This window comes from Sturnira hondurensis, unplaced genomic scaffold (assembly GCF_014824575.4).
Source record: "Sturnira hondurensis isolate 20B ecotype Veracruz unplaced genomic scaffold, ASM1482457v3 Scaffold0012467, whole genome shotgun sequence".
Classification (NCBI taxonomy): domain Eukaryota; kingdom Metazoa; phylum Chordata; class Mammalia; order Chiroptera; family Phyllostomidae; genus Sturnira; species Sturnira hondurensis.
This window is the reverse complement of record NW_028085098.1, coordinates 568914-594490: the sequence shown is the minus strand read 5'-3', so window position 1 is coordinate 594490 and position 25577 is coordinate 568914. Positions and strand designations below refer to the sequence as shown.

The 25577-nt window shown below is 42.7% G+C and overlaps 1 protein-coding gene, 1 long non-coding RNA gene and 1 pseudogene across 3 annotated transcripts in view; 1 reads left to right on the top strand and 2 right to left on the bottom strand.

Annotated features, from left to right (window-relative positions):
• Positions 1–24349, bottom strand: part of PCYT1B (phosphate cytidylyltransferase 1B, choline) — a 106170-nt gene extending 81821 nt beyond the window's left edge. Inside the window, exon 1 of one of the 2 annotated variants that reach the window (XM_037060692.1) lies at positions 23994–24349. In XM_037060692.1, the coding sequence (XP_036916587.1) occupies positions 23994–24065 (72 nt within the window). In that variant the 5' untranslated portion in view covers positions 24066–24349. Of the gene's footprint in view, positions 1–780; positions 1099–23993 lie in introns of those variants that run through there. The other variant, XM_037060691.1, reaches the window with a different exon arrangement.
• Positions 718–25535, top strand: LOC118997064 (uncharacterized). Its single transcript, XR_005068599.1, has 3 exons — positions 718–883; positions 9710–9797; positions 25241–25535. It is a non-coding gene; the product is annotated as an uncharacterized LOC118997064 (long non-coding RNA).
• LOC118997061 (proteasome subunit alpha type-3-like) lies at positions 18834–20441 on the bottom strand (annotated as a pseudogene).
• Positions 25536–25577: the final 42 nt, after the last annotated feature.

The following is a 25577-nucleotide window of genomic DNA, read 5'->3' as shown; positions in this document are numbered from 1 at the left end:
GGGTTCCCCAAGCTCCACAAGACTTTAGGCCATGGAAAATCCACCACGCATTTGGTGTTTCTGATTCCCTGAGGATACACGCCGAGGTGGCTGTGAACCAGTTACTGAGCAGGAAAGAATCTCTGAGTGCCCGGTTTGCACGCTTATTAAAAGGCATGCAGCCCCTAAGTAAATGTAGCTTCCCATACCTGAAGAGAAACCCTCACAGCATACCCGAAAATGCTTACAATTCATTTAAGATGATACACATTATTTCTATATACATCATCGAGGGACTCTTTTACTTAGTTATTCTGAAATGTTCAAACGAATGGGGAAGTTTTGCTTCCATGTCGCTTTCATTTTTCCAAAACTGGCACTAGGCACCAAAATTAGTTGAGAACCGAATCATTCCTTAGCTAGAATTGAGAACTTAACGGACTCGTCCAAAGCTTTGCGAAGAGAATACCATTTTTTTAAATTGCACTGTAGGATTTTTTTTCCTTCAGACAAGAACACACTTAAAAGGAAAAAGGCCATCCCCTCCTCCCCAGGCACAAAAACACAGCAGAGCCCAAGCAGCCCGTTTCCTACCCAGCTTGTACAATAATGCTTTGTAAGCTGAGAGCAGCGCCGGGTAGAGAAGCTAAATATAAACAGCTGAGAAGGATTAGGCGGTAGCTCTATTCTCATTTACATGAAAATCCTCTAAGCATCTTTTTTCCTCGCTGGCTGCGGGCGCAAAAGGAACTCTTTTGTGCCTTAGCCACGCATACATTTGCATCCTTTGTCTTTACTTACCAGTCGAGGCTGTGGGCATGTGTGCTCTATTTCCTCCATGGTTTCTGAGGGAGGCTCATTGGAAAGGGATTTTGGGATACCTGTTTCTGACTCAGCATCAGTGGTAAGTACTGGCATGGCCAGCGAATGCTCCCTCCAGTTCTACACCCTCTGTCAGTCTCCTCCCAGGCAGAGAATGTTTTCTTTGTCACGTATTTTTCTCTTCCTTACCCATCCCCCCTTTTCGTCCCTTCTTTCTATCTTCCCTGGGGGAAGTAAAGGGGTTACCCCCGCCCCCCGCCCCTTTCGTTCTGGGAGAAGCCGGGAGGCAAGGCCTCAGTTTATCACTAGAACAAGCAGGCGGCACTGGAGCAGCCGTGCGGGATACAGTACCTCATTTGCATGGTGCGCGCTGGTTGGCTACTGTCATCATAGTACCACTCCGCCTGGGAGCGGCCGGGCCCCATTGGCGGCCGGCTGTGCCCACGGGGCCCGAACTTGCCGCTTTTGTGTCTTTTCTTTAATTCTGTTGCAAAGGTCTCGGTCCACTCCGGGCAAGAGACCGGGCTGCACTACCGAGATAAACTAAAACCGCTTCCGGAGGCGGGGGCGGGAGGCCTTGAGAAAGAACATTGCAGATCTCCACCAAAAAAAAAAAAAAAGACCACGTCCCTGGCCTGGGCATTTGAGGTGCTCTAGTCAGAATTTTGTTAAACAGGAGTCACTCTGAAGACAAAGCCACTTTTGGGCCCAAACTCCCTGTGCCCACAATTGTCAGCTGGCCTCTGAGGACCTCTCAGAGGCATTTATTGTCGGCAGCTGAATGTTCACCTGCTTGACTGCGACAAGATCAGGACAGATCCCCTGAGGCTTGGCCTCCTGGGGGCCGTGACCTGGGCTTGTCCAGTGGCTGCCCTGGGGGAACTTTGAGGGAGGTAGATTGTTTTTGATGACAAGCCTCTCACCTCCAACTGCTTCCTCCTTCAGCCACACTCCCCCTGGTCCACTATTGTTTCCTCAGTGAAGTCCCTGTTGTTTGTCCTTCTATACATGCTGGTTTCCTCTGCTTCATTTCCCAAGCCCCCAGCAATCAGCAAAGGCTCAAGACAATCACAGGAACACCCCAGATGGGGTGTTAAAAAGGAAGTGACTTCATCTCTAAATTGGGTAGGAATTTTAAGAGGAACACACACTCAAAAAGACTTACGCAGGTATCCATTCTAGTGAAATACCACACTTGTAATAACATTGATAAAAAGCATGGTAATTGCTAGCATTAAACACAGCCACAGTGCTAAGTACTTTTCCTAGATCTTGTTTTATCTTCATAAGAACCCAAAGAAGTGAATCTTATTATCCCCATTTTACAGGTGAGGAACAAACCACTGCTCAGGGCTTCAAATGCATAAGCAATAGAGCTGGGGTTGGAAGGATGGAGCATGAGCCAGGGATGCAGCAGGTGTAGGGGGGAAAAACACTAGGTAGGAGTCCTGTTAAGTCAAGTCCCTGGGCCTCTAGATCTCTCACTTTAATCTAGCAGTGGTTTTCACCCAAGTGTGGTCTAGTACCAGCAACAGCAATATCAGCATCACGTGGAAACTTGTTAGAAATGCAAAGTTTGGCTCCCCAAGGTCTGGGGAGGAGCAGGGATTCACATTTCTAACAAGTTTCTAGGTGGCACAGATGCTGCAGGTCCAGGGACCATATTTTGAGAACCAGTATTCCAAAAGATGGGATAAAAACACCTGCTCTGCCTCCCTCACAGAATTTGGAAGATCAAATAAGATATGTGAAAGCATGTTATAAATTAGAATGTGCTATACTAATGCAAGGGAGCATTATTTTTATTAGTCCTCCTATAAGCAAAGAGGGCCGTAAAAGAAGAACAAAATGGGTTCTGCAGCAGAGATCGACAGTTATAGAGCCGGCCACATTAAATCAGAATGACGTCACTTGACATCTCAGTTATTACCAATGTTTGAGAGAAGTTCAGTGATGTAAGAATTCCAGTGATACTTGGGTCATCTGAAAAGGGGTCTTCCTACCTGCTTTCCGCTTTTTCCTTTCTATCCTGTCCGCTTTCCTGGAAGCACAAAACACATTGAGCTGAAAGTTTAGCTCTACCAAGCCCTTCGATACATTTAGGAGCCCCTTTCCCACCCATGCTGAGTGACACAGCAGCGGCTCAATGTGTGGTCCTCAAAGGAGCGGCAGCAGCACCCCTGAAATCTCATCAGAAATTCTTACTCCCCACCTCAGGCCTACTGAATCAGAAATGTAGGTGGTAGAGACCAGGAATCTGTGTTTTAATTAAAACCCCCAGGTTCTGAAGGCATTATGCCACATACTAAAATTTGAGAACCACTACCTAGAGCCCTATGATTTCATTGGAAAGTACCAACCCCGCACTGTTCTGGACCACTGAGCTGCCAGCTTGATTCCTAACTGGTCCTCTAATTTCCTCTCTAGAATGAGAAGCTCACTTGTTCACCTGTTCATTTAGTAGGGTCCTGATGTCTAGTGGAGTCCTTGTGAACCTCTCTTGCCCAAGAACCTAGACCGTGCCTTTATCACCCCAACCAGCCTTTTCTTTCTCAAAGTGGGCAGATGTCCCCTTCCTCTCTTCCTCCTCCTCCCTAGTCCCATCAGACCAAGACGCTGCCTCTGCCTAAAATGAGTATATTCATTGTGTCACCCACGTCAAACCCTTACCTATCAGTGCCACTATGTTAAATCCAAGTCACACTTGACACATATTCAGCCCAAGTCCTTGAACCTTGCAAATTAGACTTCTGTCTTGAGCGCCAGCTCTAGAACTGCTAGTGATTCCATTTCCACTAACCCTATTCCAGCCTTGTCTTGTCTTGGCTTCCTCATGCCCCTCGCCCCACAGCCCAGAGCTTGAACCTCAGTATGTCTCACAGCCCTATTGGGTAGAAATAGACTCCTTCTGGCACTACTCTTAGAGGAGTTTTTACCAGATCCATTCACTCCAGGGGCAAAAGTCTTGGCTGCTATTGCAGTCTGATTCAGGAACTTCTTGATAATACTTTAATGGGTTATTTTAATTTGGGAGCTTTGTAATGGTATTAAGATGATTAGCTGAGAATGGCCAGTTAATTTAACCCTATAGAATTAAATATTCCACAACCCTTAGGGGTTATATATAAAGATTTTTAATGCAGAATTACTTAGACAAAAAAGATACAATTTACAGAAATAAGAGGAATGATTAAAATGAAAATAAAATACATTCATTGATATAGTATTATACATGCATTAAGAGTCATGCTTTTGAAGAAATTCTAATGCTGTAGGAAATGTTAACATTATGTCAGGTTGAGAAAAGTGAGCCCAAAATACAATTCCCCCAAATGATCCCAATTATGGTTATATACATCCCTAGAAAAAAGTACTGGAGGTAAATACACCAAGATGCTAACAGTGACATCTTTATTTTTTTTATTAAAGAATTATTTACTTATTTATCTTTAGAGGGGAAGGGAAGGAGAGAGGGAGAAAAATATCAATGTATGGTTGCCTCTCGTGCGTCCCTTGCTGGGAACTGTCCTGCAACCCAGGCATGTGCCCTGACTGGGAGTCAAACCGTGATCGTGTGGTTTGCAGGCCCGTGCTCAATCCACTGAGCTACACCAGCCAGGGCTAACAGTGACATCTTTAAACTGTGGGATTATGGGGGATTTTTCTTTTTTACATTGTCCTGTCTATGACAAGTATTTAAAAATAAGAGCATATATTGCCCTTATAGTCAGGGGGAAAAAAGAACATTACCTCTCCTCCCAAACGCATTGAAGGCTGGCTGTGGGGTGGGGATGAGGCAGGCAGAGGTTAGCAGGTGAGCAAATAGAAAGGTACAGGGACACAGAGGAATCAAAAAAGCTGAAACTGAGGAACAAAGCTGTAGGTAAAAGGCTCCTATCTCCTGTTAACAGAAGCAGAGGAAACCCATTGGCGGCAGGCTATTTAGAAAATCCCCAGAAACCAGCTGGGGACAAGACTCCTGAGTCTTGTAACCTCTGCAAGTAGGATGCGGCTGGGGCGAGAACGTGTTAGCTCTGCTGCCCCTCACAAGCCCAGTCATCTTTTTCTCTACCATTTACCCAGTACTTCTCACATTCTGAGCACCATGCACCTGTAATCCCCACAACACCTGATCAGAGAGAGTTGTCCCACTTTGCAGATGAGGAAACCAAGCCATATAGCTCTTCACCTCAGATTTGAAGAGACCTACAAATGACATCATTCTTCCTGTAAACCATATTCACTTCAGCAACATCAAATTGTTGAAAATACCATTCCCAAAGATCTGCAGGGAAGAACTCAAAGAATCTCTTCAGAGCAGAGGTTATGTGAGCCCTGCTTGATCCCCTCGCGCCTTATTGTGGTGAACACCTGGCCAACACCTGCATCTCTCTGCCTGGAGGCTTTCTCTGGCCCTGGGAAACCTTTGCCCTTTCCCACGTCCTCCCAGCATCACCACCACCACCACCACCATGGCAGGTCTGAGAAAATTAGCAGCCTAAATCCCCAGAGCCCTCAACCAATGACTGAAGAGTGAATATACAAATACCCAATTACTGTACATCAGTGGTCCCCCACCTTTCTGGCACCAGGGACTGGTTTTTCCGAAGACGGAGATGAGGAGTCCGGAGATAGAGCTCAGGCAGGGAAGGGGTTGGTCAGGAGCCCGAGCTCAGGGAAGAGGCAAGAGGCAGAGCTCAGGAGGGGTGGTGGTGGTGGTGGTGGTGGTTAGAAGGCGGAGCTCAGGGAGGCAGGAGGTGTAGCTCAAGTGGGGGATCAGTAGACACAGCTGGGGGGGACAGGAGGCAGAGCTCAGGCTGGGAAGGGTAAGAGGTGGGGCTCGGGTGGGGGGGCCAGTCAGAATGGGGGATCAGGAGGCAGAGCTCAGGCTGGGGGAGGGTGGATGGGGAGAGGGAGGGGTATCAGGAAATGGTGGGCAGGAGGCGGAGCTCACTTGGGGAAAAGCCAGAGGCGGAGCTCAGGTGGGGGTGGGGCTCAGGTGGGGAGGGGCAGGAGGTGGAGCTCAGGCAGGGAGGGGCAGGAGATGGGGCCCGGGGTACAGGAGGTGGAGTTCAGGCAGGGCGGGTGGTCAGAAAATGGGGGAGCCAGAGGCGGAGCTCTGGTGGTGGGGGAGGGGACGGGGAGAAGGAGGGGTATCAAGAAATTGGGGGGCAGGAGACAGAGCTCAGGTAGGGGTGGGGCAGAAGGTGGGGCTCAGGTAGGTCAGGACAGGAGGCTGGGCTCTGGTGGGGCTGGGCAGAAGGCAGAGCTCAGGTAGGGGATCAGGAAGTGGGGAGCAGGAAGCGGAGCTCATTTGGGAGCGAGGTAGGAGACGGAGCTAAGGGGGCAGGGTGGCGCTCAGGTGGTCGGTTAAGGGAATGAGGAGCAGAAGGTGGAGCTCAGGCCATGGTGGGGCATCTGGAAGTGGGGTGCAGGAGGCCAAGCTCACACAGAGCGGGTGGAGGCAAGAAGCAGAGCTCCGGTCGGGGTGGGAATCAGGAAAGGGGGGGCAGGAGGCAGAGCTCCGGTTGGGGGGGTGGGGACAGGAGGTGGAGCTCAGGTGGGGGATCAGGAGGCAGAGCTGAGTACAGTGGGGGGGGGGGGCAGGGAGTTGGGGGGGCAGGATGCAGAGCTGAGGCGAGCTTCCCTGGCCGTCAGGTTCCTAAGAGGCCTTGGACCGACACTGGTCCACTGCCGTAGTGTTGGGGACCCCTGCTTTACGTGACTCCAAAGTTCCCCAGTGGTATTAATTTCCAATCACCAACGGTGATAAGTGCCTTGATAGTGAATCCTGAATTGGCTGCCTTCCTTTCCTTGTCTCACTCACCCACCCTCCTGTGGCTGTTTTCCGGGCTCACCTCCCAAATACGCTATTTGAACTTGAATCTTTCTCTCAGCATCTGCTTCTGGGGGATGTCCAATTACGGCACTATTTCAGTGTCCCATCAAAAGGCTTTAAGATGATCTATTTTTTATGGTGAAATGCTTTCCATATCATCACATATGGGTAAAAATGAGTCATAACAGTATACAAAGCCTATTTTTAAGAAGGCATTACATTTAGGCTTTTTCTTTCAAAATAACCTTCAATCTATCTAATTTTTCAGTCTTTAAACCAGTCATGCTGCTAGACAGTGTCTATCCATTGTATAAAAGTATTGGGTCAATCATACAGAAAATTTTAAATTATTTGGCTACAGTTTGTATGCCCATACATATATTAATTACACTGTTTTTAATATTTATCAAGGCCATATGCAAAGCCTCCTTCAAGTCCTTCTCCCTTACCATCACTGCAGGCACTACTCCTTCTTTCATGTCTCCTCTTTCTTCTTTACTCATTTTTCTCACTGCCCCAGGTTCATAACATAAGAAATGTGTCAAAAACAGAGGAGATGGAGGAAAGATGTTTAAGTTCACCAAAGAATTTCAGGTTACCAAGAAACCATTATTACCTTCTATGGAATTTTGTTACTTTCATGGCTCTATTGTGAGCCACTTCCTCAGTTTTCCACATGTGGCTTATGGTTTGGGCCTAAAACCTGATATAGTCCAGCCCTGATGTGGCTGAGTGGGTTGGGCTTCATCCCACAAACCAATAGGTCACAGGTTCGATTCCCAGTCAAGGCACATGCCTAGGTTTTTGGCCAGGTCCCTGGTTAGAGGCATGCCAGAGGCAACCCATTGATGTTTCTCTCTTGCACATGGATGTCTCTCTCCCTCTCTTTCTCCCTCCCTTCCCCTCTTCTTTAAAAATAAACAAATAAAATCTTTAAAAATAAAAAAAATAACCTGATGTAGTCCAAAATTTCTTTTACTCGACTAAGTAGTGAAGCCCATGCATAAATCCTTTCCACCCAGTCCAGTAAAATTATATTAATAAGTTTTTATTGTAGAGCATTTCACCCCTCACCTGGTGCTTTTACATGTTGAATTGTATCATAATAGCACTCTGAGACTGACAACTATTAATAGTGAAACGTTTTGAATGAGAGGCTAAGTGATATGAGCAAGGCCACACAGTAAATTACATAAGTATCCCTTGAATCCAGGTCTCTTGAATCAAAGTTCACTCTATTTTCCACCAAACGACAGTGGATTTGCTCTGTTAACAAGGTTGCCAACTCATATGTATCTCATCATCCAAAATAAACCCTTTACTCCTCTTCTGCTAAATTCATGTAACATGAAGTACTCTTCACTTGTATTTATTCAATTTATGGATCTGGACTCAGTGTTGGTGGTTGAATTTACTTATGACAGAGAAATAAGCACAGAGATATTGCCAGATTCACAGGTGGGCAAAGAGGGAGGCTTGGTACAGGCCCATGACCAGTAGGGGCCATTAGGGAAAAACATAGTGGTCAGACGTAAAAAGCACTCAGAGCTTCACAACTGATTTTTTGAAAAACCAAATCAAGAAGATAGAATGAAAGTACTTTAGTTTATTCTTCAAATGGATTCTCTCCTTTTTCCAGCTTCTATAATAACCAAAAAAGAATGGACTTTTGCTCATTCATTTGATCCAAATTTACCGTGTTTAAGGATAGTTGTAAGGTGCCAGGGAGCAACTGCACAGACTCAACATGACCAACCTACTGCATGAATGCAAATGCCACTAACGAAATGTCATCTTACATCTTATATTTAAAAGAAATGAATATTTGACATGAGTGAGAGAGAGGAACAGCAAAGAGCTCCAGTTCTTAGTGCTCAAAGACACCATACCATAGTGGTTGTGCCTGTGTTTGAGAAGATCCTAAAAAAGGGAAGTTGGTTTTCATCAAACTAAGATGTATTCTCTAAATGCTGATGATAAAATCTGTTGGAAATATGATATATTTTGTTTTGCTGTAGCAAAACAGATATGGTAACAGCTTTTTATTTTGCATAAATTAAAATTGCCCTTAGCTGGAATAAATCATTCTTATTGACATTAGCAGCTGTGTAGTCAGTAAAGAATTATTGTTGCTATTACTTGGTGATATTTATAAACACTTTTATTTTCTAAGTGCTTTACAATCACTTATTGTCTAATTAATATCTAATCATCTGTTTACAAGTAATAATCACACATGTAGTGCAGTATAATCAAAACTCCAAATGCAACCGCCATCACTCAAGAATGTTGTGTAAATTTTGGTCCCTCCTTGATGGGGTTTGGGTCCAGACATACAGCTGAAATAGATAACACAAGAGAAAAAATGAATAAAGGTTCCTCACTTGGATTTGAGCATAGTTTGGATTCATGACTTTTGTGTGCCAAAGATATTATCTGAATGCCAGTGGGTAAGTAAGAATATAGGTAATTTTCAACACTTAATGGCTCAATTACACAGACATATAATATTTTTAATTTAAGCCACAAAATTGTATAATAGTTTATAATAAGTGTTCAAGGGCAGGTACCAACTTAACATTGGAACTGTTAGTCACAATCACCAAGCCGTGATTTTCATGAAAAAGCTCAAATGTAGCAAAGTTGGCTCAGGGACCTTCAAGGGTAATCTAACCAGGTTCAAGTCTAGATCAAGCTATGGCCGGTAAAAACACCTGCCAGTCTTAATCACCCAATGTAAGTGGATGTACTGCTCTTGCCCTTCAGTCTCTCCAAGTGTTATTCTATAAGCAATTATGGGAACCACGAAAGGATTTTTTAAAGCAGATGAGTGATAGGCATACTAAGCCAGACTCCCCGCCCCTTACCCCCCAGCCCAGGACAAATTTTCCTACAAGTAGAATTGCTTCCTTGCATTTTGGGGGTTTTATATACATCATGTTTTCTGATGCTATTATTAAATTGTCCTTCAGAATAGTTGCCCACATTTACACATCTGACATTCCTAAAGAGTTGTCTTGGTTATTGATCTGCCACAACCAATTCTTTTCCTTGTTGCTTTCCCACCAGGCGGTTTCCTGGTACTGCAGCAAATACTGCAGTCCTGAGGACTGCACCTGGGTCCTTCTCAATTGATACAAACATGCTCGACTGGCAAGTGAGTAATCAAGACCTTGATGCCAGGATCAATAATTTTTTAATTGCTTTTTATAGAGAGAGGGGAAGGGGAGAGTGTGAGAGAGGCATGGATCTGTCGTTCCACTTATTTATGCATTCATTGCTTGCTTCTTGCATGTGCTCTGACTAGGGATAAAACCCACAACCTTGGTGTATGGGGACGACGCTCTACAGAGCCAGGGCCAGGATAGATAAATTTCTTAACAAGCACCCTATTATTACGATGCCTGGATTTTATACTAATCGATTATGAATGGCATGGAGTCCAAAGTGAAATCTTCATCTCGCAAAATCTGCACTCAGAATTGTTAAGTGCTCAGAGAGATTTGGTTTAATCTTCTGTATTAGTTTCCTATTGCTGCTGTGACAGTTTACCACAAAAGTAATGGTTTAAAACAACACAAATGTATTATCTTAAAGTTCTGGGGCTCAGAAGTCTGAAATGGGTCTCAGTGGATTAAAATCAATGTATCAGCAAGACTGCATTTGTTCTGGAGGCTCTAGGAGAAAATGTTTCCTCACCTTTTCCAGCTTCTAGAGCTACCCACCTTACTGGGCTCATGGCCCTCTTCCTTCCATCTTCAACACCAACAATTGTATCACTTCAGCCTCTATCTGCTTCAGTAGTCACACCTCTCACTATCCTGCCTGCCTCTTTTCACTTGAAAGGACCCCTGTGATCACCTTGAGCCTGCTTGGATAATCCAGGATAATCTCTCTCAAGATCTTTAACTTAATCACATCTGTTAAACCCCTTTTACCACGTAAAGTCACATAGTCCCAGGTTCTGGGAATTAGAATGTGGACATCTTGGGGGGTAGGCATTATTTTGCCTACCACACCTTCCTTAGCATGAGCTAGACCTGGTATCTCATGTCCAGATACTCGAACAATATAGTGTCTATCATTTTAATACTTAGTAATTTATGAAACCCTATTCTGTGTCAGGCACAGGCGCTGTATTAGGTTTGCATATAAGAATCAATGCTTGGAGAGGTTAAATAAGTTGCTCAAGGTCAGTGGCAGAGCTGAATTTCAACTCAGGCATGTGGGACTTCAAAGCTCCTGCTCCGGCTCATTGTACGCTGCCCCTGAAGCTCAACATTTCCCCTACTCTGTTTGGTTTGTTCTCTTTGGATAGCCTTCATGTTGAAAGCTTTTCATTTAGTTTGATGTTTAATGATACTACTTAGCTAGATAAAAAAAACCTTTTATTAAGCCTCTGTAAGTCTCATATTTGATTCACTCATAGGTGTCGGTGGACAATATCATCATGAAACACTCATTCAAGATGATGTCTCCAGATGTTCTAATAAATCTTCCAAACAGTAGCATCCGATGGGTTCTTCCTCCATAACAGAAGCAGAAGTGGATTCACTAGGTTATGTTCTCTCTGAGTGAAATGTAACTCTCTGGATAGCACCAGGTGGTGCCAGTGAGAAATGGTCTTTCCAAAGACCCATGAGTGTATCAAATCTGTTATTCTTGAAAAAAACAGAGCCCAATACTTTAGGAGTCTAAGTTCATGTCTTAAAGTCTCATTGTCTCTGCATCTCTTCACAAGTTTCTCACCCTTCAGTTTGATTTGATGTCCTGTCATCTTCCCAGGTGTTGCCTGAGGCCCACACTTCAAGTAATACTGTTGTAGAGTAAAACTGTGAAGGTGAAAATACTCAAGAGAATACAGAAGATCTATTATCCTTTCTTTACAAAGGATACAAATTGTCAAGAGGACTCAGGAGCCAATTTGGAGAGACTCCTGTCAGCCAAAGATGGAAAGTTTAAGCATCAGTAAGGATAAGGAACTGCAATGTATTGAAATCCATCAAGTATGTTTAAAATGTTTTATTTATTTTTTAGAGAGAGGGGAAATGAGGGAGAAAGAGAGGGAGAGAAACACCAGTGTGCAAAAGAAACATCGATTGGTTGCCTCCTACACGCCTCCCAACTGGGGACCTGGCCTGCAACCCAGGCCTGTGCCCCGACCGGGAATCGAATCGCCAACCTTTCAGTCCACAGGGTGGTGCTCAATCCATTGAGCTACACCAGCCAGGAAACCATCAAGTATGTTTAAATCTGTGAATTTATAATACTACAAAACCCAAACAAACTAAAAATCTCAGTTATCTGCATTGGAGAATGCAAGGAAAAAAGTGCATTATCTTCAAACTGGGAACCAGAGAGAGAATCAAGCATTTATATTACCATTCTCATACAAACTGTATGTAAAGAGTGTATCATCTGCCCTGGCTGGTGCCGCTCAGTGGATTGAGTGCCAGCCTGTAAACCAAAGGGTTGTCAGTTGGATTCCCAGTCAGGGCACATGCCTGGGTTGCAGGCCAGGTCCCCAGTAGGGGGTGCAAGAGACAACCACACATTGATGTTTCTCTCCCTCTCTTTCTCCCTTCCCCTCTCTCTAGAAATAAATAAATATATTTTTAAAGAAAAGAAGTATATTATCTTAGAATGAGTAATGAAGAAGGTATTGCTATTGGTGGAAGTGGAGTTGTGGTGTTGTGAGGAAAAGAATTTCCTGAGACCCTCATGGGGAAGCATGGAGTTCCATGGTAAACTTTATTGATGATGTAAAATTAAGGGGGTTCCCTTCCTGACTGCCCAATGTCCCATCTCCATCTGTCTTGCCATGGAAAAGGTCCAATCGTGTCTTCCATAGGGCCAGTATAAAGGCCAGTGCCCAGAGTTTCTGCTCTATATCAAAGTCCAGTCCAGTCTAGCATCTGGCTAGGTTAGCTTGTGTCCCCAGCTTCAATCCATTGCTGTGTTGAGCTACTCAGACTCCTGCCTGGAGCCTGCATGTGCAGTCCACATAGCCATTGGCCACATGGCTGCTCAGGCCACATGGCTATGGAGAGAGGATGAGCCCGTGCATGGGACAAGTGTGTTACCAGAGAGGTGAGAGAGAAAGAGGGCTTCTTTGCTCCTGTGGGATTCTATTAGCTTGGGCTTGGAACAGACCAGGTACTTTTTCAAATTGGCTAATGAAATCCCCAAGTTTTCATGGGCTTTTGATAGGTTTACACCCCCCAGTTGGACTGACAGGACTCTTTGATCAAGTACCTCCTCCTGTGCCCACCAACAATCTTGTACCAGAATGGGTAAGGGAGGGGTGTTAATCCCCTTGGTGGAGCAATACCATAATTCCCCGGGGTATGAAGCTGTAGCTTCTTGGCTAGGCAAGCAGGCTCATGCTCCCCATTTTACTAAAGCTCAATGTCTGAAGTCCTTTTCCTCCCCTTTCCCACTGATAATTAGCTAGATATCAATGGTGACAGTGCAGGTAATAAAGGCAATGAAGGAGACTATCCCTATTTTATAACACCTAATGAGTGATTGAATCTGGGCATTGAGCACCAACAATTGTTAACGTGACAAAAAGGCAGACAACACCAAATGTTACATACACCTGCTAGAAGTACCTGCACCACCTATAAAGTGGTTTGCCAAATAAGTATCAATAGAACCTGGCTGTGATCACACCTCTTAATCCCAGGCCAATTTGCAGGAATTACAGCAGGGATAAAAGAAGATGTTAATGTCACAGGGATGCAATGAACAAAATTCAGACTGTGAGAAACTCTATAGGACAAACCTAGTTTCTGTAACCAAAAAGTTGCAAGAAACCTATGGATTCAACAAGGGCTTAAAGACAGAAATGTGAACAATTTCTGGACGATATAAAATTATTACTATTTGTTTAGGTATGAGAATGATGTTGTGTTTGTTTTGAACAACTTTATTTTAGAAATACACACTGAAGTATTTGCAGATGAAACATATTGTGTTGGTGTGGGAAATGGACAGGGCTCTAGATGAGTGGTTCCCAACAAGGTGAAATGCCGCTTCTCAAGGTACGCTTAGCACGTCGGGAGACATTTTTGGTTGTCAGCTATTGGGGAATGGTGCTCTAGGCATGTAATGGGTGGAGGCCATGGATGCTGCTAAACATCCTAAAATGCGCAGGAACAGTCATCCACTATGAAGGAACGAGTCTGCCCTGGCACACTGACAACCTTGAACATGCCCTCATAGGTCACACCAGCAAAGACTTGCACTGCAGCTTATCCAACTGTTGGCAGAAGGCCTGTGATCTTCCTGGAATGTGAGAGGCGGGACGCCTGTTAAGAAGCTGCTGCAAGGCCATCTCATGCTCGCCTCCCTATCTCCCCTGAGAAAATGTCACTGGGAATTGTTTAAAAATTTATCTTTGCTTTGCTTTATTTTAAACAATTAGGAGAATACAAAATTGTAAAAAGAACAAAAAGTCCTTGTAGTCAGTGATCACCACCACTGTCAACATTTCATGTATTTCCTTCCGCTTTTTTTTTCTGTACTGAGATTTTTCCACCCTCGACAACGTTTTTCAAATAAAGAAGAAGGCCATTGGAAAGTCTCCATTATGAGGACATTTTTGCTATGACTTTGCTGGGCCTCAGGGCACCGAGCGTGATAGTGAGAGGCTTTGTCTTGTGTACTCAAACATCGGAGAAAATGAACATGTTTGGTGTGGTGAAGGGGACGTATTGGGGGAACAGGTGGGAGGGCAAGGTTGTTTGCTTCAAATCTCACCAATCATTTAGTTAATTAAATATTATTGAGCGCCTGTTACATGCCGGAACAGAACATATGATTCTTCTACTTAAATGGAGTTAACAGTCTGGGAAGGAAGGGAATATTAGCAGTAGTAATAACAATAGCAATAGTAATAACAATAGCAATAGCTACTATTTGTTTTTTTTTAAAGATTTTATTTATTTATCTTTAGAGGGGAAGGGAAGGAGAGAGGGAGAGAAATATCAATGTATGGTTGCATCTCGTGTGTCCCCTGCTGGGAACTGGCCTGCAACCCAGGCATGTGCCCTGACTGGGAATCGAACCGCAATTGTGTGGTTTGCAGGCCCGTGCTCAATCCACTGAGCTACACCAGCCAGGGCCAATAGTTACTATTTGTGATGAATCTACTGTGTGCCAGTTATTGTGTTAAGGCTTATTGTTTTTGTTAATTTTTTTCTTTTCTTAAGTATAGTTGATATACAAATGCTGTGTGATTTCACTTATATGTGGAATCTAAAAAAACAAAAGAAAACAAATGAACAAATTAAAAAAAAAACAGAAATAGACTCATAGACACAGAGAAAAAGCCCATAGTTGCCAGAGGAGAAGTAGTTGCTGATCGTCTCCTCGCTCCCATGGAGGTAGGGAGCTTCCTGCCTTGGCCCCCTGTGTAGAGCTGCAGAATAGAGAACCAGTTAGTTGCCCTCTACAGTGGGCACCTCAGCAACCGGAGCTGGGGTCATCCAGCCTCCTTTGTTTCCATGTTGTCCTTTCTGGTGTGTGGGACAAGGGCTACAGGAAGCTGGCACCATTGGCTGCCTTTCTCTCACTGTCCATATAGTAGTAAACTCTCCCAATCCAAAGTGACTCAATGTACTTTTTTAAAAAATATTTTATTTATCTTTAGAGGGGAAGGGAAGGAGAGAGGGAGAGAAATATCAATGTATGGTTGCATCTCGTGTGTCCCCTGCTGGGAACTGGCCTGCAACCCAGGCATGTGCCCTGACTGGGAATCGAACCGAAATTGTGTGGTTTGTAGGCCCGCACTCAATCCACTGAGCTACACCAGCCAGGCAAAGTGACTCAATGTACTTTTATCAGGCAAATTAGTCTGACCTTGCTTTTGGTCTTGCCTCATCTTGTATGTGTACTGGACACACAGAACAAACAATTACCCAGACCCAAATGGCAATAATGCCAAGCTAGAGAAGCTCTAAATGAAACAGTGTTGTTTATGAGTTGATCATTGTTGAAGCTAGGGGAGGAGTACATGAACAGCACAAATAGGAAGACAGTGTTTTGCCCAATTTTGCATATGGTTGCAATTTTCCATAATAAAAATTTTATTAAAAAACATAAAAATTGGTGATCATGTTATTAACCATTAAATGTGGCCATCCATGAAAAAAATTGGTCATACTTTATTAACTATCTAGCACTTTAAGTGCATATACTGAGGCAATATACATAAAAGGCCAAACTTTGCAGTCAGTTAAATAGTTACATGGGGACTATATTTCCTTCTAGCTCCACTGCCAAATTATGACTGTCTTTTTTTTTAATCGATTTGAGGGAGAGAAACATCAATTTGTTGTTCCATTTATTTATGCATTCATTGGTTGATTCTTATATGTGCCCTGACTGGGAATCAAACCCTCAATTTTGGTGTATTGATGTAATGCTGTAACCAACTGAGCTATTTGGCCAGGGTATGACTGTGTCTTTTTGAGCAAATGACTTCAACTCTTTAAGCCTCAGTTTCCTCACCAACAAAATAAGGTTAATGATGCCCCTGAGGGTTTCATAGGTTTTAAATATAAGTAACCAGTTTAGTTGAGTGCCTTAAGTAAATACCTTTATTAGACCTTTTTCTTTGGTTATTTTTGTCTGCTAGTTTTCAATACAGAAATGGAAAGAGGCCTTCTTGTTATCTGGACAAGTAACTTTGACCTAGTCAATTTCTTTCAAATAATTCCCTGGCAAACATGCATGATCCTGATATGAAATGTTCGGTTTTGAGGGTTTAAAACAGCAAACCCCGGAGGGATGAGGAATAAGAAAGAAATATATGTGGATAATTCAGTAGTTCTCAATCTGGCATGATTTTGCCCCACAAGGGACATTTAATAATGTCTGGAAACATTTTTATTTGTCACGACTTGGGTGGGGGGTGCTACTGGCATCTCCTGGTTAGAGTCCAGGGATGCTGCTAAACATCCTACTATGTGCACAGGATTGCTCCCCACCACAAAGAACTATTTGGCCCCAAATGTCAGTATTACCAAGGTTGCAGAGAAACCCAGGGTAAGGTAACCAAAACTCCTTGATGAAGCTTTTCCTAAATAATTAACTTTGCCTTTCTCTGTTATTCTTACCCAACACTTACAGGTTATTAAAGGAATGCTCAGGAGAAATCATCCGAAATGTGATTACTCTAGCTCTGTGGCCCTATTTTGTTTTTCATTTCTTTATGAGAAAAAAAAATCTAAGTAGTGTTCTGATTTCATTACCTTTTAGTTTCAAAGAGCAAACTCAAAGTATGCACTGATTACCTTCTTAACTGTAATACTCGGTGAAGGCTGGGGGCATCACTTTATTAAAACTAGTGGGAAGAATGTACCATCTCCCAGCGTCTCAGTCATCTTTATTCCTGTTATGCCAAAGGGGGAGGGTTAGGATTAAGGGAATTCAGACTCTACTCCCCAAACAGATACATTTATCCTGCTACAATGTATTTCTCTGTCCCCTTTCTAAAGGCAGGATACTTGAGGTCAAGACCACAGTATCACAGGCATTGAAGAAATGAGTGAGGTAAATAGTGATAACTATGTATTCCACTGGAAAACAATAGTAAGGCAATTTCTGTGAGATGTGATGTGTGTTTTGGGGAGCAATAAAGTAAAAATGGGTGAGATGATAAAAACTGGGGGGAAATCTGTGTGGGTGGTGGAGTGGCTTAAGGATCTATGATGTGTTCCTATTTTTTTATGTCTCCTCCTTTCCCAGCCCCTTTATAAAAACTGTGCCACCCCCAGCCAGGCAGTTGGGTTGGGATACCTGATTAAGAGAGCCATGCCAGGGCCTGTTCAGTGGTTTCTCAGATCCTCAGGTTCCCTCCTTCAGGCACTAGAACTAAGAGATGGAGTCCAAGTGCATTAGCAGCTGAGCTGTGAGCAGAGCAGCAGAGTAAGTATGTCCAGAAACGGCTCCTTCCATGGGCTTCTCAGGCTGCTCGGGGTCCTGTTCTTGCTGAGGCCTGCCTTTCAGCTTTCTCTGGATCCTAATAGTCAGTCCTTTGCATTTCTCCCTAATGAAAAAGCTAACTTAGTGGGTACTGTTCCTTATAACACAACCATCTATCTCTGGGACAGACGTATACACATCCACAACAAGAGATGAGACTAACCTGAGAAATGAAGCTGAGAGCTGCCTGCCAGCAAGGCAAGACCTCTTAACAGTCATTTGTGCTTTATGCTGAGGAGGGTCAAGGGATGACACTCTGCCCCAGAGACCAGCTTTTAGTAAATTCCCCTTCTTAGAAATCTTGTGGTTCTGGATACACCATACCACACTTTTGATACTGTCATATATGGTCTTATAACTCCTTTGGTGTTATTATATTGAATTATTGTTATCTCATAATATTACCTAAGGCTTATTTGTAACCTTGATATTTATCTCTCATAAAATAAATACTGGGTAGATTAGTTCACACCTCCAGGGGTCCATTCACTTTCTTATACCATCCTCAGCCCCCTGAGATCAGCTTCTGCCTCCAACACTCCACTCAAACTGGGTTATGTTTCCATGTAAGTATGTCTCAGGTACAGAGGAGGGTATCTTAGAGCAGTGGTTCTTTTCTTTAGCATAAAATATGGGTATTTTTATTTGAACTTTATAGATTGAGAAATTTCATTAAGTGACACAATAGCAATTTTGTGGATACTTAAATCTACCCCTCACCACAATAAAAGAAAAAGTACATGCTTGACTCTCCTGAAACATCTTTCTTGTATGTGTACACATAGAGGTTAACAGTGTCTGATGACCAGCAGTCATTTCACTAAATACAAAACTGGGCAATGGCATCAATTAATTGCCTACTTACTACATTGGTGGGTACTTTTTACACAACGTCCCAGCAGGATATGATCTTTAGATCCTAGCTGAGTGACAGAATGGAGCTTTGAATTAATCTAATTCTAAAGCCTCTATTAGCAGTATTTTAACTAAAGAATTTTTAAATAGGCGTAAATTTACATGTTAATGCTAAGTAAATATGTGTTCAGTTATTCCCACCAATTTTGTCAAACAGGTATTAAGCAAACTTCAATGATTGCAAGACAAAAATTTAATGAAAATTGGTCAGTGGGTATGTAATAATCCGAGGGACTAAATAGTTACATGGGGACTATATTAGAAATTTTAAATAAATGCTGAAGTGTTATATATTATCATCATCTGATTCATTTTCTTCCTTCAAAGATCCCTTAGCATATTTCTCTGTCTCTTCCCTTATATCTTTTGGAACAATTTCATATATTTCTTTAGTTATTTCACCAACCCTGCTGAGCTCCCATTCAAAAGCTTTATCCTTAACTTTGTCATGTCCTATGTAAATTATTTTGGGAACTCCTTTAACAACATCGCAGCAGGTCATTTTTTTTTTCATTTGAAGCTTTTCTATTCCTGTCGTTACAGCTTGCCTGGCTTTGCCAATACACAGTCCCAATGACCACATGAAACACCTGATGGATCAATCATATAGAGTTGTGTACTGTCATTCACACCATAAAACCCTAACATGAAACTGCAGCCAAAAGGACTAACAGCACCGTAGGGTGTATATGCCACTCAGACTGCAAGATGTTTTAGTGGGATGTTATAGCCAAAGTTAGATCTAGTTGGAAGCTTCTTCTCTTGCAATGTCTGCTAAAGAACGAGCATCTGCTGGCAAACCTGCTACTGCCATTTCAATATGCCAATCAACATTAAAAGATCATTTGTTGGAACCCTCTCCATAAAGTTTAGAAAGGGCTAATTTTTCTACTCCAAAGACAACACCATTTTTACATCTGATTCCAATAGCTGAACTATTTTTCACAGCCTTCATAGTGTATTGAACCTGAAAAACTCTTCCATCAGTGTGGATAACTCTACCCGCAGAGCCCCCCATCCAGCACTGATGAGAATAAATCTACCAAGATATGGGCTGCTTGGGGAGGAAAGGTGATCGATCTCTCAAAGGAGAAGAGCCTTGAGCCTGTTCCTCAATGAGCTTTTATTGGATTCAATTTGCAGAGGAATACAAGTATTGTATCAATCATTGTCAGGCTCATCAATCATTGTTAGGCAGTAATGATCAAACAATAAATAACACTCAAAAGAACTATGAGGGCTTATTCTGAGTCAGGGTCAGATAGCTAAAGGGCCATAAAACTTTGGGGAAACAAACTCATTTTATGTTTGGACCCTTATAATTTAAATTGAGGGCATTCTTAGCAAAGCAGGTTTCACAGGATTTTATGCATTCTTTCTTAGGCCTCGTCACCTTGAAGAACCACCTGTTCCAGCACAGGGCCGCATTCACCTGCAGCATTGTTTTAGGCTTAAGTCAGGTGCGGGATGTGGGCAGCCAAGGGATCAGGAGACTTCTGGCAGACAGAATGAGGACTTGGGCTATGTCAAAGCTGAGGGGTGAGGGTCCATCACCTCCTTTTTCTATAGTCCCCCAAGTCCTTCACTGATGGCCCCATTGCAACTGTGCCTGCCTTAGGCTGTCCCTCTCTTGAGGAATCTTACCTGTCATTGGCTAACCAGTCATCTGCCTGGGGCCAAACAGGGTGAAGTAAAGGGGGCAGAGGTGGTACCCCTCCAAGGAAGATAAGCTTTGTTTCCTTAGTGGCTTATGGTCCCAAGGTCTTTTACTCAGCCTTAGCCATGGTGGGTTAGAGCTTCTGAAACCAGGCAGGGTGGTTCCCAAGACAACAGGAGGGAATGTAGAGGCTGACAGGTCATACCTAGCGCCAACTGAGCTCATCCTACTAAAACCCAGAGCAGTGGTTCTTGACAAGGAAAGATTTTGTGCCCCCTTCCCAAAGGTAATTTTTTAGTGTCTGGACACAGTTTTGATAGTCACAAATTGGGAGGGGGTTGCTACTGGCATCTGGTAGATAGAGACCAGGGATGCTGCTAAACATTCTACAATGCACAGGAAAGTACCCCCACAGCAAAGAATTATCTGGCCCCAAATGTCAATAAAGCCACAGTTGAGAAAACTTGCTTTAGGGCAAAGATGGGTCTTTGAGACAAATAACACAATTTAAAAGGGGCAAGGATTTGAACAGACATTTCTCTAAAGAAGACATACAAATGAGCAGTAAACACATGAAAAATTCTCAACATCGTTAGCCATTAGGGAAATGCAAATCAAAACCACACTGAAGTACAACTTCATATTCACTAGAATAGCTATAATTTTAAAAATGGAAAAAAGTGTGGGTGAGGATATGGAGAATTTGGAACTACCACACATTGCTAGTGAGAATGTAGAATGGTATAACCTCTTTAGAAAAGAGCTTGGCAGTTTCTCAAAAAGTTAAAAATAGTTACTATTTGACCTAGCAATTCCACTCCTAGGTATATATCCAAGAGACTTGAAAACATATATCCAAACAAAGTAACTTTGTACACAAATGTCATAGCAGCATTACTGACAGTAACTAAGTGAAAACAACCCAAATGTCCATTGACTGAAGAATGAAGAAACAAACTGTGGTATATCCATACAATGGAATATTATTTGGCCATAAAAAGAACAAAGTACTGATACATGCTATAATGTGAATGAACTTTGAAAACATATGCTTAGTGGAAGAAGCCAGACCTAAAAAACCACATATTGTATGATTCAATTTATATGAAATGTCCGGAGTAGGAAAATCCATATAATAGAAAGCAGACTAGTGGTTGCCTGGTACTAGGGCTGTTGAAGGGGCATGAAAGCCCTTATCTCGCCATTTTGCAGCAAAGATTGGTAAAAGGAAAAGAATAAAAGGGAGACAGGTTTAATTTTGATCCACGAATTTGCTATAGAAAATTGGAGTTCACTCCAGTAAGTGGCATCTTGAAAGAACTATCTCTGTCATTCAGCTCTGGCTGGTGTGGCTCAGTGGATTGAGCACTAGACTGAAAACCAAAGGGTTGCTGGTTCGATTCCCAGTCAGGGCACATGCCTGGGTTGTGGGCCAGGTCCCTGGTAGGGGGCACTTGAGAAGCAACCACACTTTGATGTTTCTCTCCCTCTCTTTCTCCCTCCCTTCCCCTTTCTAAAAATAAATAAATAAATAATCTTTAAAAAAAGAACTATCTGTCATTTAATCAACAGTTAACTATCAAACCCCTACTATAAGTCAAGCTCTCAGGGTTGCCCACAGAAATGCTCCTTTCTGGGAGATAATGGAGGGCAAGGGCTTTGGAATTAGATCTTGAGCTAGTAAAAATTTCAGTGTGAAAGTATCTTATGCTATCAATTTACAATCCAAAAGAACAGAGGAAGGTAAATCATTAGTATAAAATAATTTTACATATAATTTAAAATAGCGGAAGGGTTGCTAGAAAGAACTAGGCTAACTACATTATTTTCTACCAGAGCACTGTAGGGGATCTGTGTTTTAATGAATAAATAAAAATGATGTGTAATTATCATATCAATTGCTTGCATCTAAGTGAGTGCTTCTGAAATTATTTGATGGTGCTTAAAAAATCTTTGGTCTCTGAAGTGTTTTTAACGTCTCCTTGACTCTTATCTATATTATTAATTTGCAGATCAAAGTTAACTTGGTACTATGCAAATGAAGAGACTTCAAATGAATGAGATTTTACTGTAAAATTTTAAGTCCATATAACTTGTAACAGAGCTGCGATATATTTTGAGAACAAGTGTCAACATATCTAAAAGAGACATTGCAGCTTAAAAAGGAGTGTTATTCAATAGAAGTTTCTGCGATGATGAAATATTCTATATCTGCACTGTATAGCTGTCCAAATAAGGTAGCTACATGGCCACTGAGCATTTGAGGTGTGGCTAGTGCAACTGAGGAACTAAATTTTAAATTAAATAAAATTTTAATTAATTAAAATTTAAATAACCATAAGTGGCTAGTGGCTACCTTACCTGAATTTTACCTCTACCCTTACTACCTTGGACAGTGTACTTAACCTCTGTGAACTTTAATTTTCTTACTTGAAAATGGGAATATAAATAATCTCTTCCTCACAAAAATTGGGGCAAGATGAATTAAGATATGTTCAGGGAGTCTCCTATTTCCAAGTAAGTGCCAATCAAGTACCAAATTTAAATATGTGGAAAGTGAATGACCAACTCTCTCATTTAAAGGGAGCTTGCATTCCTCAAGAGATAAGAAATATGATTAAGCCCTGGCTGGTGTGGCTCAGTGCATTGAGTGCCGGCCTCCGAACCAAAGAGTTGCCAGTTCAATTCCTAGTCATGGCACATGCCTGGGTTGCAGGCCAGGTCCCTGGTGGGGAGGTCCATGATAGGCAACCACATATTGATGTTTCTCTTCTCCTTCTCCCTCTCTTCCTCTCTCTAAAAATAAATAAATAAAATCTTTTAAAATGAGGCATGGATGTATGAATAAGTGAATGAATGAATGAATGACTAACATGCCTCCTGATTTCCCCATTAACTCAACAAAATGAGCTTGCAAAACTATGAGTCCTCAACATACAAATTTCTCCAATCTGAGATAATATGGAGGTGAATGGGAAAGTGGTTGGGGTAAATGGTCTACCAATTGTACCAAGTGTCAGTCAGCCACTCCAAGTGCACATGGGAAGGTTCTGAAGGAGTGCTGGGACAGAAAAGAGCATGTCCTGTGTCCTGAAGCCTGAGAAACCACTCTCTCAGGGAAGTAGCATAAAACCAGCTTCACCATGAAGCAGAGAAATTGAATCACTGCTAGGAAGCTTCCTCTAGTCCTGATCTCTTCTTCACATGACCTGGAATCCTTCTTACTGTTTTGCCCACTGCCTAAACTTTTTTCATTCAGAACTCATTTGTTTTAACAAGGCTCCACTAAAATGCACATTCTCCAATGCCCCCCCCCAAAATAAAAGACCACACAAGGTGGTCTCACTTTTCTGCTAGTTGCATTGCAATGAATTCAGAAGTGGGTGTTGTAATCAGGACTTTGTGACCTTTCTACTGGGAGAATTTCTAATTGTATAGAATAATGAACATTTTGCTAAACATTCTCCATTGCCCCCCAGGCTCCCATGGCATCGTTCTTCCTCTTGAACTACCCACATTGCCTCATTCTGATTTGACTTTTGTTTTAGAAAGAGAATTTGTTTCTCTCATCTAAGTCTATCGGGGAACTCCCATTCTCAGTAAGGGGGATAAAGAAATATTAGCCATAATTTTTCTTTTGTATCACCTTAAAATGGAGAAGGTAATTTTTCCATTTTCCATTTTGACTATGACCCTGTTAATCAGCACAGGTCCATTACACTCACAGATACATAGGACTTTGCTTTGGTATTCAGAGGCAAAAATCAGTTAAGAAAGCATGTACGGTACCTTGCGCAAGAATTTGGGAGTGCAGTTGTCCCTGATGTTCTCTTCCATGGTGCATTCCTGGTGGCCCACCATGTCTGTTCCTGGCCTGCTTTCCCTCTTTTCCAGTGTCCTTTCTTTGGAGTTCTTTGGAGTCACAGGGTGAAATTTTTCTTTCTGTGGACTTACTGGAGCACTCGATCAATGGTTAAGCTCAAAGATATGCTCAGAGGAGCTAGCTGTGTCCCAGTGATTGAATAAGCAGAGATCCAAGTTGTTAGAGCTTCTTGCTTTATTTACCACAAGCTTCCTCTTTGTCCCCTCTGGGCTGTTGTTCTCTGACAATCGCCGTGCTCTGGACTGGCGCTAGGATGGCCTGTTGTGTGGGGACAGGCAGGTTGTGGTGAAAGCTGGACTCATGAAAAAGGCCATTGTTTAATGTATCCTGTCCCTCACTGGAGCTATGGCAACAAATTCTGTTGGTGAATTAACTATGTCCTTGTGTGCTGGCTCAACTGATTATGCTCCTGGAATGACAAACATTTTCTCTCTTTTATTTTTCAAGATAAAAAGTGGTTAAGACCTTGAAGTATTAATATACAACTCAGTACTTTTTTTTAAAAATAGGAGAATAAAGATAGAGAAAATAAATCTCTCATACATACTTAGATTCTAATAAACAATTTCTCTTTCAAGGAGCTATTCTAAGCACCGCTGATAAGAAATTTGTACATTTTAACCACATAGAATATTCACAGTTTGTGCTGAGGTCATTTCTCCTCAGATAACCCTGGGTGGTAAAAGAACTCTTCACATATGCATGTGCTTGGTCCTTTGGGAGAAAAAGATTTTTTCAAAATCTGGCTGCAGCAAAGTGCTATGGGAACTTTGGCTGCTAACTATTAACATGAGTACCATACTTCAGTTCAGAGTGAAGACTGCTGTCCATCTTTATCTTAGCCATGTAAAGATTTCTTATGACCCACGCTAGCAGGAAAACTCTCTGCTGCTTTCTCATAGATTCCAGTTTCCAGGATGGTAAAACTTGCTTTCTGATCAGTGGCAGGATCCCTTCGACCTTCCCGTCCGTCCGTCCGTCCGTCCATCCATCCATCCATCCTTCCATCCTACACGCTCCAGCACAATGGGTGCTATCCCGTTTGCTGGGGGAGTTCTGTTAGTGAATTTGCCGCCAGTTCCCTAGCATGGCTGTGTATAGTATGCCAACTTGGTGAGCTAGAGCTGTATTTTCAAGGATCTTCTTCCCTTAGGACGCTGGGCAAGAGTTTGCCAAAAGGAGGAGTTTCCACAAGATTTGCAAGGCAAGAGTGAATCAGCGGTCATTACTTTCCCAAGGTTGTCATGGCTGAGTGTGGTGATGAACAGATGGTCCCAGCTGATCCTCACTTTCCTTCACTCTGTGTCCAGATCTTCTTCCAGACTGTTGATGCTGCTGACCAACAAAAGCCTGAGGCCCAGCATCAGACATCTGTGCAACCCCACAGAAGTAGGAGCAGCTTCCCATAGCCTTCTACAGGGTCCAGCAGAAGTAATGCCTGCTTGAGTGTGGTTGGTACAATAATAATATGAATGTAATAGTTTATAGTT